Source organism: Saimiri boliviensis, chromosome X (assembly GCF_048565385.1).
Source record: "Saimiri boliviensis isolate mSaiBol1 chromosome X, mSaiBol1.pri, whole genome shotgun sequence".
NCBI classification, from domain to species: Eukaryota; Metazoa; Chordata; class Mammalia; order Primates; family Cebidae; genus Saimiri; species Saimiri boliviensis.
This window is the reverse complement of record NC_133470.1, coordinates 18,957,889-18,974,016: the sequence shown is the minus strand read 5'-3', so window position 1 is coordinate 18,974,016 and position 16,128 is coordinate 18,957,889. Positions and strand designations below refer to the sequence as shown.

Genomic DNA, 16,128 nt, shown 5'->3' with positions numbered 1-16,128 from the left:
CAAAAAGAACACATTTTCAGCCATATGGTAATTTCCCCAAGTGGCAATAAATAAAATAGAGAAAGGCAAAGCATCTCAGAAGAGAACCTACCACAAAGAGAGCAACATGAAATCATTTGCTAAAGCCTCTGACTTGGAAGATTTTTTTTTAATTTTTGGATTTAGGATGTTCAATTGGTAAGTATAATGCAAATATTCCAAAATCTGAATAAATCCAAAATCGGAAACACTTCTAATCCCAACTATTTTGGATAAGGGATTCTCAACCTGTAGTAGCAGCTTATACTTGTATTTCATTTAAGAGATCATAAAATACCTTCTTTGATCTTTATAACAGTGCTGTGAGGTGATTATTATTAGTATACTCATTTTCAGATGAATAAAACAATCGTAAGAGGTCAAGGGACTTCCAAGAATGCATCAAATCCAGGACTCACATCTGGGTTTTCAGATTCCAGAGCTTGCATTTGCTCCTCTTGGTCTTACTATCTGAAGTGAGCCACGGGGGTTCTTCTTAAAGGCTCTCAAAGCCAGAGATCTTCCTAAATCCTACAGGCTGCCCAAAGGTATATCTAAGGCAGTGATTCTGAAAGTGTGTCCCTGAGCCAGCAGCTTCAGCATCATCTGAGAACTTGTTAGAAAATTCCTAGGCCTGGCCGGGCGCGGTGGCTCACGCCTGTAATCCCAGCACTTTGGGAGGCCGAGGCGGGTGGATCACGAGGTCAAGAGATCGAGACCATCCTGGTCAACATGGTGAAACCCTGGCTCTACTAAAAATACAAAAAAAATAGCTGGGCATGGTGGCACATGCCTGTAATCCCAGCTACTCAGGAGGCTGAGGCAGGAGAATTGCCTGAACCCAGGAGGCGGAGGTTGCGGTGAGCCTAGATCGCACCATTGCACTCCAGCCTGGGTAACGAGAGCGAAACTCCATCTCAAAAAAGAAAAGAAAAGAAAAGAAAAGAAAATTCCTAGGCCTCACTCCAGACCTGATGATTTGTGGGGCTGGGGGCCAGCAGTCTGTACTTTAGCAAGCCCACCAAGGGATTCTGACGTGTGTCAGGTTTGAGAACAGCTGGTCTAGGAAAACTCCATCTCATCATCTCTCTGTACACACAGCTCAACCAGGACTTCCTAAATCCCACATCAGTGCTTCTTAAACTTGAACATTTATGAGTCTCCTGGGGACCTTATTCAATTTCAGACTCTGATTCAGTAGGTATGGGGCAGAGCCTGAGAGTCTGCATTCCTGACAAACTCCTTGGTAATGTCTCTGCTGCTCATCTGTAGGCCATTGTTTAACTAGCAAGGCCCTAGATCACTCTCAGAATAGCTGGCCCCAAGGACAGGTCCACGTAACAGCACATTTTCCAGGTCATCCTTTGGCAACATGCAACAAGAATCACTTACTTTAATGTACACTGTACTTGCTTTATATGAAAATAAAACTAAAGACAGGAATAATTGCAGGGCCTTGGCAAAACTCCAAGAGTTTTCTCTAGGCCAGTCTTCTAAAAAACAAAACAGCAACAACAAAAAACAGTCCTGGTGCAGATGATCTCCATGGGGTGGGACCAGGCCTGGCCTGAAAGAAGGGACCACGTCAACTCCTCCTGCTGCCATCCTTCCTCGGCCTCTCCTCCTCCCACTCTTACTCCTCAGATAAAAGTAGATGGGAAGGGTCTGAGACAGCCTCAAATCAGGAGTGAGGAGGACAACTGAGGGGGACAGAGGACAGAAAGGGAGGGAAGTCTATAGTGCCCCTCACCCAGTGATGTGCTAGTAAATGTTACCAACTGCCTTGTCAAGAAAAAAAATGATTTGTTGCATTTGCCAATTTCCATGGTGTCAAAATCCCCCATAGTTTAATTCAAACTACGAACACGAGATCACCGAACATGTAGTTCGGAGGAGATGAACATAACATGAGGGATCATCACTCCCTCCTTACCCTCTTTCCACCTCCAACAACAGCTCTTGTTCACCACAGGCAGCCTCCAGCTCATTCCTCCAAGGGTCCCTCCCTAGCCACCTACTCTCTTGGACTGCAAGGGCTGATGTGGTCTTTAGCACCACCACCACTGGAGAAGCTCATTGCTCTAATTCCGTACCACATACCACCTACCAAAGAGTCAGTGCCACTGTCCCCATAGCCACTCAGAGAGAGAGGCCTAGTCCCCTAGACTGGCAGTGGGAGCGATATAAAAGGAGAGAAGCAGCAATTAAGAAGCAAGCAGCTGAAAGAAAAAAATAATCCCACCAAAAAGTGGACAAAGGACAGAACAGACACTTCTCAAAAGAAGATACACAAACGACCAACAAATATGAAAAAATGCTCAACATCACTAATTATCAGGGAAGTGCAAAACCACAACGAGGTATCACCTCACTGCTGTGAGAATGGCCATCATCGAAAATCAGAAACAGATGTTGGCATGGATACATTACACTGCTACTGGCAATATAAACTAGTACAACCACTATGGAAAACAGTATGGAGATTTCTTAGAGAACTATAAGTAGAACTACCGTTTGATCCAGTAATCCCACTACCGGGTATCCACTCAAAGGAAACAAAGCCATTATACAAAAAGGACACTTGCACACCTGTGTTTATAGCAGCACAATTTGCAATTGCAGAAATATAGAACCAACATAAATGCCCATCAACCAACGAATGGATAAAGAAAATGTGGTATATATACACCATGGAATACTACTCAGCCATAAACAGGAACAAAATAATGGCATTCACAGCAGCCTGGATAGAGGCGAAAATGAGTATTCTAAGTGAAGTAATTCAGGAATGAAAAACCATATATTATATGTTGTCACTTACAAGCAGGAGGTAAGCTGTGAGAATGCAAAGGCGTAAGAATGATATAATGGAGTTTGGGGACTCAGGGAGAAGGGTGGTGGGGGGTAAGTGATAAAAGACTACACATTGGGTACAGTGTACACTGCTCAGGTGACGGCTGCACCAAAATCTCAGAAATCACCAGTAAAGAACTTTTCCATGCAACCAAACATCACTTGCTCCCCTAAAATTAAAATTAAAAAATAAGAAATGAACAGCTGATACCAACACAGGATGGCTTTGAAACCCTGAAAATTGCAGAATTACCAAAGCTAGCAATATCTAACTTGCTGAGGGTACAAAATGCTAGTATTTCCAAAGAGAGCAGAGAAGCATCTGAAAAGTATCTCTTTTCCACACAGAGACATTTATGGAAAAAACGAGATATGACACACAAATGAGGGGGACCCCATTTAGAATCCGCTCTGCTTCCTCTTAGGTATGATGTTGGCCAAGTTGCCTAACCTCAGCTTCCTCATCTGTAAAGTGGGAACAACACATAGAACTGCTGTAAAGTTCAAAGATAAGTTTTAACCATAATGGCAGTTAACTTCATTATTACCTGTATATTATTTTCATAGGCAGATTCTCAAAACACAGGCACCACAGAGATGCCCAGTGTGAGAAGGCTTGGCTGGCTATTTCTTCAATGGTGCCTTCAGGGGAAAAGGTGGGAGGTGGGAGGATCCTCAGAACGTTAATCTGATGCCTTTCCTCTACATATCCTGAGCCCAAACTGGCCCCTCAGCTCTCTAGCCCCATGCCTTGCAGGCAGCACCCAAGTTCACACTGGTTCCACCATTCAAGATGCTCACCAGCCCCTTTTCTCCATTCTCCCCTACCTAGAAAACTCCTCTTTATCCTTTGGGGTCCCATTCATATGTCACCTCCTTGTGGTGGCGATGGGGCATCTGGTTAACTTCTAGAATTTTTAAAGTGTCTACTACGTGAGAAGCACTGTGCCAGACCTCACCACTTAAAAAAGCAATCACAAGAGAGCCTGCCAGAAGCAACCTAAGTGTCCATCACCAGATGAATGGATTAAAAAATGGTACACATACACAATGGAGTACTACTCAGCCATGAAAAAGAATGAGAGCCTGTCATTTCCAGCAACATGAATGGAACTGGAGATCATGTTAAATAAAATAACCAGGCACAGAAAGACAAACTTCACATGTCCTCACTTACTTGTGGGAGCTAACAATTAAAATGATTGCACTCATAGAGAATAGAAGGGTGGTTACTGGAGGATGGGAAGGGTAGTGAAGGGGAGGGAGGGAAGTAGGGATGGTTAACGGGTACAAAAAAAATAGAAAGAATGAATAAAACCTAGTATTTGCTAGTGCAACAGGGTAACTGTAGTCAAAAATAATGTAACTGTACATTTTAAAATAAATAAAACCGTATAATTGGATTGTTTGTAACACAAAGGACAAATGCTTGAGGGGACAGATACCCCATTTACCTTGATGTGATTATTATGCATTGCATGCCTGTATCAAAATGTCGTGTACCCACAAAAAATAAAAACTAAAAAACAAGAGTACCTGCCATCAGGTGCTCACTGTGTCATAGAGGTAGGGAGCAGGGAAGCATTTGCCATTGAGAGGAAAGTGGTCGTTTCAAGAAAATGAGATATGCTCTTTGATTTATCATGAGAATGTCTAAAGAAACTCCAACTCGTTTTCCTCCTCAGCATACAGCTCAACTGTATTTCCCAGTCTTCCCTACAGCTAGATGAGTCACAAAACTGAGTCCTGGCTTATGGAATATGGGTAGAAGTGACATGTCTCATTTCTAGGCCTTCCCACCAAAACCTATACAATCCTCCACCCTCTCTGTTTCTCCATCCTCCAGCTGAATACAGAGGATGCCAAACATCCAAGGGAGGGCAGAGCCATAAGACAGAAGGAGTCTGGGTTCCTGAGTCACTACTTAGAAGAAAGCTTCCTTACAGGGACACCTATGTTCAGACTGTTCCATGAGCAGAGGGTACAATTTAACCAGTAAGTGTTCAGAGGTGCTGGTTATGGCAACTGGCATGTCCTAACTAATATGGCAACTATGGGAACCCAAGAAGACTTTTCCTCAAGTAGCCTCGTCATGCTACATGAGTGGTGATCAAGCATGATTGTCAAAGGAAAAACATCACCATAGTCTGCAAATAAAATGCTGTCAGACTTCATATGATGAGTATATTATCTTGAAATCTCACAAGAATACGCAGAATACAAATTGTTTTTTATGAATTGATTGTTGAGGGCTAAACCATGTGAAAGAGATTTGGGTTTTGGCTTTATTTTTATTTATTTTTTAAGACAGAGTCTCTCTATGTCACCCAAGCTGGAGTGCAGTGGTGTGACCTTGGCTCACTGCAACCTCCATCTCCTGGGTTCAAGCAATTCTCCTGCCTCAGCCTCCCAAGTAGCTGGGATTACAGGCACCAGCCACCATGCCCAGCTAATTTTTGTTTTTTAGTAGAGATGGGGTTTCATCATGTTGGCCAAGTGTTCTACCCACCTAGACCTCCCAAAGTGCTGGGATTACAGGTGTGAACCACTGCACCTGGCCAATTTCTGTCTTTAAATGAAGCTTTATATGTACATAACAGCTGAGGTGGTTTTTCCATCTATGTTTTTTCTACTGTTGTTCACTATGCTTACATTTGTCCAAGTTATTGTTCTTTAGACAAGAATCAGAGTAAAATCTCCCTCCAATCGTGGTCTTTTCCACTGTTATGAAAGGTCCTGCAATTACCAAGTAAAATCATCACGAGAGAGATACTTTTTCTTATACAGTAAACCAAGTCCCAGTCTATCCCCTGATTGTAAATTAGGCATTTTTGGAAATAAAATTAATCCGTGTTCAGAAGTACCTACTCTTTTAACACAGATACTGGAAGAAACTGACTCATGAGGTAAAGGATGAATCTATAGCAGGCCAAACTCCACCTTTCCATGGAAATTACCACCAAAATTTAAAATGTGCTCCGTAACTCAATGGCATATGAGTAGAAAATCATTTGGGTCATATTTTATAGTATTTAAGAGCTAGGAAGTACTTACAAAGAAATTTTCTAATACAGTGATCCCTTCCTGCCCCCTCTAAGAAAAGTTAATCATAAGATTCTCCTGAGTCGGGCACAGTGGCTCACACCTGTAATCCCAGCACTTTGGGAGGCCGAGGTGAGTGGATCACCTGAGATTAGGAGTTCAAGACCAACCTAACCAACATGGAGAAAACCCATCTCTACTAAAAATAAAAATAAAAAAAAATTAAAAAAAATAGCCACATGTGGTGGCACTTGCCTGTAATCGCAACTACTTGGGAGGCTGAAGCAGGAGAATCGCTTGGACCTGGGAGGTATAGGTTGCAGTGAGCCGAGATCGCACCATTGCACTCCAGCCTGGGCAACAAGAGGGAAACTCTGACCCCCCCCCCCCACAAAAAAAGATCCTCCAGAAGTGCTTGTTTAAAATATAGATTACTTCCAGTCAGATGAAGTTAAAAAAAAAAAAAAGATAAAATACAGATAACTTGACCTCCCCTCCAGCTCTACTGTATCAGACTCAATGGAGGAGGGCTTTTGAATCTGTATTTTTAGCAAGCACTTGAGGTGATGCTGTTGACATTCCTGGCCCATGAGGTACATGTCAAATAGCAAGGCTCTACCCCACAATATAATTACTTACCTCTAGATTCCATTTTCATCTAGAAAATTTTCAAAGAATCCTGGCTTATGTCTAAATGATAGAATTTTAAGTAAATTAATTGTTTCTTCTCTCCCTTTTCTGTATATTTTCCTCAAAGAACACAGATTACTTTTCTCATCAGAAAGTATCTTAAAAAGCAGCTCTTCTTGAGTGTCTAAGGGTTTCTGTAGGGGCATTTTATTCCTACGACTGTTTTAAGTGCCTTTTTTAAAAACATAACTTCCAGCAACATAGCCTTGTCTGAGTCCAAATAAGAAAATATGATTTTAATCATGGCCCAGCAATTAACTCCATAAAGTGTTTTGTAAACTCGTTGATTCATTTTGTAAACTCTGTGATTCGTTTTCTATAGTCAAAGCTGAATGCCTTAATGAACCTATAAAATTCTCCTTCCTGGACATCGTTAAGATTTTTTTTTTTTTTAGTACTAAACTAGCAAAGCAACAAATTCTAAAACGTTCTTTAAGAAAAAAAAAATGACAGTTCCTAAAGTTGTTTTATCAGTGCAATTTTTCTACGGCTCTCAAAGTGGTCTTACGTCTTTTCAATATATATACTTTAGTTTATTGCCAGAAAGTGACTTACTGGTTAAAAAGAAACCAGGGGGAAAAAAAGCAGCAAAAGATTGAGAATGAACTGGGGGAAAAAAAAAGTTGTTCACACAGAAATTTCAGAAAATAACATCATTATATAACTAGTTCCCCAAGCTCATCAACAATTTAGGATCTCAAAGAGAACAACATGGAGAAAGACCACAAACAAAGGACAAAAATATATGCTATCATTGCAGCATAAATTACGCAAGACAATGGTTTTGGCCAATTCATCACAAAGGATATCAGGATTTTCCCTATGACTCTTCTGATGTAGCATTCTTTAAAAACAGTTTCCAAAGGATGTGAGAACGGAGGCCCTTATAATTTAAAGAAAACATAAAAGTCACAGTAAAATCAACACGAAAGTTCTTACTTCTTCCTCTCGGACCCTAATATCCTAAACAAATCTTTAAAGTACTGAGGAACGCGAACCACCACGTTCTCTGAGGGGCCGATGTCTTTCAGGTGTGGGTAGAGTCTCGTGTCAATGACCTTCTTGATGTAGCCCAGCCAGTCGAACTGAAGGGAGAGAGAACAAAACAGAATGAGAGAACATCTGTTAGGTGGCAAGTAAGAAAGGCCGATAGAGTATATTGAGCATCATTCATTTCTTGTGATTTCACACTCAGTAATTGAAGATGCAACTATTCAAGTCTAGAAAATAAACTCCTGATCATTGCCATCCAGACCTATTGTCTTTTTTTCTTTTTTTGAGACAGGGTCTCACTCTGTCACCCAGGCTGGAGTGCAGTGGCATGATGCAACCTCTGCCTCCCGAGTTCAAGTGATTCTCCTGCCTCAGCCTCCTGAGCAGCTGGAATTACAGACACCCACCACTACGCCCAGCTAATTTTTTTTTGTATTTTTAGTAGAGACGGAATTTCACCATGTTTGCCAGGCTGGTCTTGAACTCCTGACTTCAAGTGATCCACCCACCATGGCCTCCCAAAGTGTTGGGATTACAGGTGTGAGCCACTGTGCCCGGCCAGACCCATTGTCTTAATCACAAATGGAAACATGTGTTGTGTACCATCTGCATCTGGACAACACTCACCCACACACTAAGACAGTAATATGTACTCTCACCCCCTCAGCCCCTTCCAGCACTCTCCCTCCTTCCTGAACTCTCCCCTCTGTCTTTCTCTCTCCGTTCTGCTCTCTCTACCCTTCCTATACTCTTCCTCTGTTCTATACTCTTCATCTTTCTTCCTCCCATACTCTCCCCTTTCCTCCCTCCCATACAGTTCCCTCCTTCTCTCCTGCATTTCCCTTCCTCCTTCTGAATTCTTCCTCTATACTGTACATTTTCTTTCGCCCTCCCTCCCTCTCTCTGTCCTGTACTCTCCCTCACTTTACATTCTACATACATACAGAAACAGATACCCCAGTATATAACTAGTCTCTCTGACACAGCCTTTTAAAAAAAAAAAAAAGAAAAAGAAAAAGAAAAAAAAACAGGTTTTTTTTAGATTGGCTACCCTAAAAGTCATTTCCCAACCTTTTCTCCCTTGCCTGTGTCCACTGTTAAAATGGAAAGCCAGTTACTCACTTGCCCAACCTGCCCTGAGTTAGGGGTGGCCATGTGACCCAAACCTACTCAACAAGAAATAAAGGGAAGACATCTGGAGATGTTCTGGAAACACTTCTTTGTTTTTCCTAGTAAAATAGACACGTCACTGGCCCTTTCCCCTTCTTCCTGCTCTGACAGCAGATGTGATAGATAGAGCTGTGATAGATACCTTGCAACCGTGAGTCATCAGACATGAAGTCAAAAAGCCAACACACTAAACAGTGTAGGATGGAAAGATAGAAAGAAATTTGGCCTTTGACAACACTATTAAACAGCTGAGCCAGTGCCAACAACTGCCTATATCTGGACTTTTGTCATATGAGAAATAGACTTTCAGTTTCTAAGCCACTGTTGGAAAAATGTTCTGTCCCCTGTAAGAGAAGGTATCCCAATACACAGACAAGGGATATTTTATGTGATTGTTGACAAAGATGATGATAACCACAAAGACTGAGAGTAGGTTTTACGAGACAGTAATTTACACACAGATGAAATCCAATCCCTTCTAAAATGACCAGTTGAGAGCAAGTTTTCTGGATAGCTTTCACCAACCTGGGGAATCATAGCACTCAGTTCAGAAATGTTCATTTTGTTGTACATGGCCTCACTAGTTCGGTTTTCATGTGGAATCATTATCTGTTGGAAAGAGATTTGGGTTATTTTTTTTTTCAAGTGAACCATTTCTTACGGTATGACTACTTCCTACATGTGCCAAAACATCTGCATAGTATTATAAAGTTTTTCAAGACTTTGGTGTGTTGCCCAACTTGGGGTGAGAGAAAAAAAGACATCCCTTTAGGCAGGACTAAGAAAATGAACTTTCATATCCTCCTCTGTGTGAAATATTGTCCCCAGTACAAAAAGAACTACCCAAAATCTCCCTCCCATGCTATAATGTGGTTGGGCAAAATCTATTGCTGGCTCAATTTTGACCATCAAACTTAAGTTGGACAATTGAGGCAAACATCCCACTGTCACCTGTGGCCTCCAGATAATGATCTCAATATTTCATGAACCACAGACCATCCCTCCATCTCTAGGGGCAAATTTTCACTGATGAACACAAGACTATCTGGAAGCCACTGCTCCCCGTGATCATTTTGTCAACAGCTCATTCCCTCATTTCCCCTGTTGTTTCTTTGGCCTTGAGATTCCTCTAGCCCCATTGCTGGGGGTATGGATTCAGTTACCACCTAGACACACATTTCAAAACCTGCCTCTCTCTAGCCCTGACTTTATACACTTTGCATTCCCAATACTCACGTTCTTGGCCATTTGACTAACACCAAATCTGAAGCTTCTAGCCTCCACTATGTTTAACCTAAGAACAGCAGCAATGACTATCTTCCTGAAGGATCATCTTAATCACTTCCACTGACCAGCAGTAGCTCCCATATCTACCCTTCAATCACGTCATGACTTTGCCTTCGGGCCTTCCATCACCTAATTCCCTCGCATTAAAGTTGCCACCTTCCCACTGCACACAGGAGTCTCCTACTCTTGCATTTCCTACCCACCATCACCATCTCCATGGTTTGAACTATATGACTCAAGACTGCCCAAGATTCACTGCCTCTAGCAAGCCTTTCCAATTAAACTCCACTTGGTTCCAATCACAAGGGCTACTCCATGAATAAGACCTCTCCTTGTGCTCACATCTCTCTAGCTGCGATTGGTTAAGTATATGCTTCCCTGGGTATATTTAAAAGGACTTATTTGTGCTGGACTGGACTATCTTGTCTTCCCAGCCTCAGAAGTCTCCCTTGCACTATGTATCCCACTAATTTTGAATGTACCTAGTTACATGTAGTTTAAGATACGGAGGTGAGCATGACTAGCAGTGATTTTTCAAGGTAAACATTACAGAGGGCTGACTGGCAGACATCTGCTCCCTCTTTGCTAAATGTGTCAGTGTCCTTAGCTTCCCTTTGCTCACCTTCCACAGGAGAGACCACACGTAACTTATAAACAGCCTCCTGGCCCTATGTGAATCACTGCCTCAGAGAATATCCACACTCCTCTTCACCAACCCCTCCTCTGACCTTGGAGTCTCACAGCCCAAAGCTGGAGCCCTTTGGCCTCAGAGCTGTTTTCAGCTCTCTGCCAGCCACTCCCCGCCACACAATAGATTTGTCATTTCATTTTGCCTCTTGACAATTCCCAGTCTTGCCTCAACCCAGCTGTTTTTAGTTCCCTTTTTGGTCCAAATCTCTGGCTCAGAGCAAGGCCTTTCCTGCTGTTTCAGACTTTTGGTCCAAATGAGAACCCTGGGCCTTCTATTTGCCTAGAAAGAGAATTCAGACAGACTCTAGACATGGCTCAGAGGCACAGTCCTGGACTTCAAAACATCTGCAGCAGTCTTCACAGTCTTCAAAGGTGACATGCAGGGATGAACTTTTTGCACTGCAAGGAGTTTGGAGAGAGGTATACACGAACATCATCACAGCAAAGAGGGAACAATTCCTCCTGCCCCTTATCCTTCATCCCTACCCCATCCCTCATCAGCGCATCACCACCTAACCAAACACAAAACCGATCAACACCTGGACTTTTACTCAGTTTCAAATTTTTACCAACTTCTCTTGTAAAACATTCCTAACACATATGCAAAAGTTTCTTGGTAAAAAGTATCATTTTTTTTCACTACAGGGTTTCCCCCAGAAGCAGATTTTACCACATTTGTTCCCTCTTGGCCTAAGAACATATAGAGATATTTCTACATTTTGCTTCTTCTGGAAAAAAAGTTACTCCATAAACAAAGCTAACCATTTAGGAGTTCCCATTATTTGCCCACGTGTTTGTTTTCACATCTTTTTGTCTCTACAATGAGCCAAAAAGAAGTTAAGGTGATTTACACAGACATGTAGTTGTGTGTCATGCGTATGACACAATTTTATGCATTAACGTAGGGCAAGAAAAGAATGAAAAACTGGGGCAGGTACAAAGTAATACCAGAAAGGTCATTTATAAATACTTACCAGCATGCCCTACCTACTTCTATATCAACTTTTATATCCAGTATTGGCAAACAGGCTTCCCTGAGCCCAGAACTTAAGCCAGAGTGACTCTGAATGGCGATAGCATAAAACATGGGCTGGATTTAGCAACCTTCCATTCAAGCCAAATTACTAAGGATTTATTAAACATGTATCTTCCATTTAAGCCAAACATGAGTTTCTTCAAGAAAAATGGTCTGAGAGTCTCTCTGCTGCTATTATTTGGCCTCAGTTGAGCAACATATGGACCCTGAATGGGCTTAAACCAGGGAGGTGGAAGGAACAAAGAGCTCTTCTGTCACAGTCCTTGTTACTTCCTAGAGGGGATGCTATTAGTCCTGCCCTGAACTCAAAGGGCAATGACACAAAATGCTATTATTTGGTTGCAATTTATATTTTCATTCAGGACATACTGCCTTTAAAATAAGCGGGGAGGGAAATGAAGTAAAGAAAGAGATTTTCAGTGAAGACTTACCTCAGCTATCTTAATTTCCAATCTAAGCACTGACTTCATGTCATGCTCTGCTCTGGAACTGTTAGCTCCTAAAAGCACAGCAGTATCCACCATGAACTTGTAAAGCGCATCCCGATACTGCAGGAAATAAAGAAGAAAGTGACCATGACCATAGCCTATTAGGAAATAGGTTTCAGAGACATGGAAAAGCAGAAACAGCAGGTGGAAATAAACATCTTTTATTTCCACTCTGTACTCAAAGGATGGTGCAGGCATTATGCAATACCAGCCACCCACATATCACTCTGGGAGAAAAAAAGAGTGATAGCTACTTACATACTGTTTCCATGACAGACAGAGATGTCCAGCCATCAAGCATCAAGAGAACTAGTTTTCTGGCAACTGTCGATATTATGGATACATGAAATAACTCCAAATGAGACAAGAATAGAAAGTTAAAGGTCAGATGTCCTTTTCCCAGACAAATGAGGCTTTAATAAAATAATGGGAAAGAACTGTTTCTAAAAGCAGGAGGCCTGATCCATAAAGAACGGTGGGAGGTGTGATTTATTCTCCTGCAACTCAATTTACCCACCTTCACACTAAGAAATAAAAGATCAGTGACAGCAGCCCTGTGTCTTTTCAGTTTTTTAGAGTTTTTACAAAGTTCTGTTCCCTAGCTCAGGAAAAAAAAATAACAAAAGGAGAAAAGAGAGGAATAATGATGAGAAACCTAACAAATAGCAAATATAGAATTTCCTTTCTACATATTCATAAACCCATTTTGGAGCTACTCATATGTCATTGAATGGGGTGGGGGTGACCTTACTTCATGGGAATTAAAGAATTACATTAGACCCACCTCTTGTTTTGGATGTATTTGTGAGATCTCAACACACCAGGTATTAAATGACCTCTTTCTCATGCTTTGGGAATAAGACTTACTAATGTGTATCTTGACTCTGTAAGCTATTTTTACTATGTGTGTGACCTCAGGACCTATATGGTGCTTAGCATACAGCAGGCCTTTAATAAATCTTTGATCAATCAGTAAGCAAGCTTTAAAAATAGTCTTAAATAGAAATAATATTTTGCTATTTCCAGTTCAATTCAAAACATATTTATTGACCGGGCATGGGGGCTCACACTTGTTAACTCGAACACTTTGGGAGGCAGAGGTGGGCAGATCACTTGAGGCCAGGAGTTTGAGACCAGCCTGGCCAACAAGGTGAAACCCTGTCTCTACTAAAAATAGAAAAATAAGCCCAGCATGGTGGTACGCGCCTGTAATTGCAGCTACTTGGGAGGCTGAGGGAGGGGAAATCGCTTGAACCCAGTAGGCAGAGGTTGCAGTGAGTCAAGATCATGCCACTGCACTCCAGCCTGGGCAACACAGCAAGACTCTCTCTAAAAAGAAAAAAATACGCATATTTATTGAGTGCTTACTCAAATGTGCAAGGTGGCTTGATAGGCCCTCTGTGCATATGTTAGGAGATGGTGGTATAGACAAAAATCAAAAAAATGCTGTGTCTGGTTCCCAAACAGTACATGATCCAGTGAGGGAGATAAACACATAATTACTAACTGTAACATTAAAGATATTAAAATAACATCCTTAATAAAGCTGCTACCTGCTTAGAAACTCAAGAGCTGGAGATAAAATCTTGCCTGGAGAAATTGGGGACATAGCATTTGAGGGAGACTGGTTCAGATGCAGTGAAAATCCTGTGAGGTGGGCGATACAGTTTGGCTGTGTCCACTCTCAAATCTCACCTTGAATTGTAATAATTCCCACATGTCAAGGGTAGGGCCAAGTGGACATAACTGAATCATGGGGGTGGTTTCCCCTATACTGTTTTCATGGTCGCGAATAAGTCTCACGAGATCTGATGGTTTTATAAATGGGAGTTCCCCTGCAAAAGCTCTCTTGCATGCCACCATGTAAGACATGACTTTGAAGGCCTCCCCGGCTATGTGAAAGTGTGAGTCAATTAAACTTCTTTTCTTTATAAATTACCCAGTCTCAGGTATGTCTTTATTAGGAAAGTGAGAACGAACCAATACAGTGGGCAAACTGCTTTTGTTGGGGGAAGAACAAATCCAGATGAGATAGGAAAGATTACTTGGGATAAAGTCATGAGGAGGCCTTGAAAGCCCTCTAAAGACTTTAGACCCTGTCTGGGGAGCAAAGGCATGCTGGGAGCAGTGCTTTGAGAACAGAACTTGTCAAGGAGCTAAGGAGGCAATGTGATGGAAAGGCAGTAACAGTTAAAAGGCCACTTGCTGTAGTCAAGGCAAGGAGTTAACAAGAATCTGACCTATAGCAGTCAAGATAGAAAAGAGGGACCAACTGGATGGAAGAGATATTTTTAAGGTGGAATCACTAGGACTTGACTGATAGGTTACAGGGGAGATGATTTTGAGCCTACTTGCTGAGACGCCATCAAAACTGGAGGTACACCCTCCCTCCATACTGGCAAATGTTCATTCTGTTCACTTTTAGGAAGGAAAACTTGCCAACCCTCTTTGATGAGTATCCTCAGCAAGAAAGCTGCCTAGCATCTTAGCTAGCTTCCCTCTAGAGTCTTCTATGTATAGAAGTTAGTATCAGCACACACCCAGGGGACCTAGGTCTGAGGCTCCTTTGGAAGTTCAATAAAGTTTCCAAAATGAACTGAATCTGTCAGAAATGAACCAGCTCCTTCCAACATCTAGGAAACTGCTAGATTTCCATGCCAACCCAAAAGTCTAACTTAATTGATCCTTTCTGATTCTTACTAAACCTCCATTAACCTGAAACACCTGTTAAAAATACAGATTCTCAGACCCTACCTCAAGCATACTAAGTCAGACTCTCCAGGGCTGTGACCCAAGAAGCAATATTTAACGGAAGTCTCCCAAATGATTCTAAAGGAGTACAATGTGGGAACCATTTGTCTCCTGGGTATCCCTTCTGATGCTTTATTTCTGCAATTGATAGTGAGCTCTCTGCACTTCTGAAGAATGAGTGACTGCAAGCTCATTTCTTTGTTACTTCATTTGGGTATGCTGTCTCCCAAGCTAGATAATAAGGGCACTGAGTATGGAGACTTGTACAGCCTTGATGTGCACACTTCTAGAAAGACAGGGAGTAGAATTTATCTGCCTGAAAAAAAGAATTCCTGCATTGGAAATATGGTCATTGAATAGCCAGTAAAGAAGGGCTTTACTGCTTCTTCCAGTAAAGAAGCAGTGACCACAGAACAACTGATGGACCTGACAGCAGCCTTGATAAGGCACATGGTTGAATATGAGTAAAACTTACAGACTTGGCTTCTGTACTGTTATCAAGGTAGTCTTCCCTCACAGCTAGGGAGAGTGTCGCTTGGTCCAGCTGTAAAAACAAAAACAGAAAGCATTCTGCTAGCACTGTAAGTTCCTGTGCACCATGTTAACAAGAGTGATGAGATCATCTGCATCTCAGCCATACTTTGAACTCATGCCACCATTACAAAAAGAATTCACTGCACTCAGAACTACATGCAAATAGGCACTTTGGCAATGACAGATGTAATAAAGTATCAGAGACCTGCCCCTGCTTTTTTAATTTATGTTTTCTAAACCTTTTGAGGTCCTTTCAACACTGAATAGCAACAAGGCTATTTCAGTTAGAATAGATCTTAGAGATTATTAGCTATTCCCTCTTATTCAATGGGAGGAGAAACAAAAGCCAGTTAACTGATGTGACTTTCCCAAGGTAACATGGTTGGGCAGAGCTCAGACTAAAATCATTGTGTCCTATCACCAGATTGAGTATTTTTCTCATTGCAGTATTTTGCAAAATGCCAATCTAGATAGAGTTGATTAATTAGACTTTCCAACTCCTTATCTCTAAAATAACATATGGCATTGATTTTTTTATTTGACTGGAATCAAATAATAATTTTGTTTTGAGAAAGC

General features: G+C 41.7%; 1 protein-coding gene across 1 annotated transcript in view; it reads right to left on the bottom strand.

The window, feature by feature from the left end:
* Window positions 1-16,128, bottom strand: part of PHEX (phosphate regulating endopeptidase X-linked) — a 220,919-nt gene that overhangs the window by 138,791 nt on the left and 66,000 nt on the right. Inside the window, exons 6-9 of the mRNA XM_003924097.4 lie at window positions 15,494-15,562; window positions 12,211-12,327; window positions 9,292-9,375; window positions 7,543-7,688 (exon numbers count right to left, since the gene is read on the bottom strand). Of these exons, the coding sequence (XP_003924146.1) occupies window positions 7,543-7,688; window positions 9,292-9,375; window positions 12,211-12,327; window positions 15,494-15,562 (416 nt within the window). The remainder of the gene's footprint in view (window positions 1-7,542; window positions 7,689-9,291; window positions 9,376-12,210; window positions 12,328-15,493; window positions 15,563-16,128) is intronic.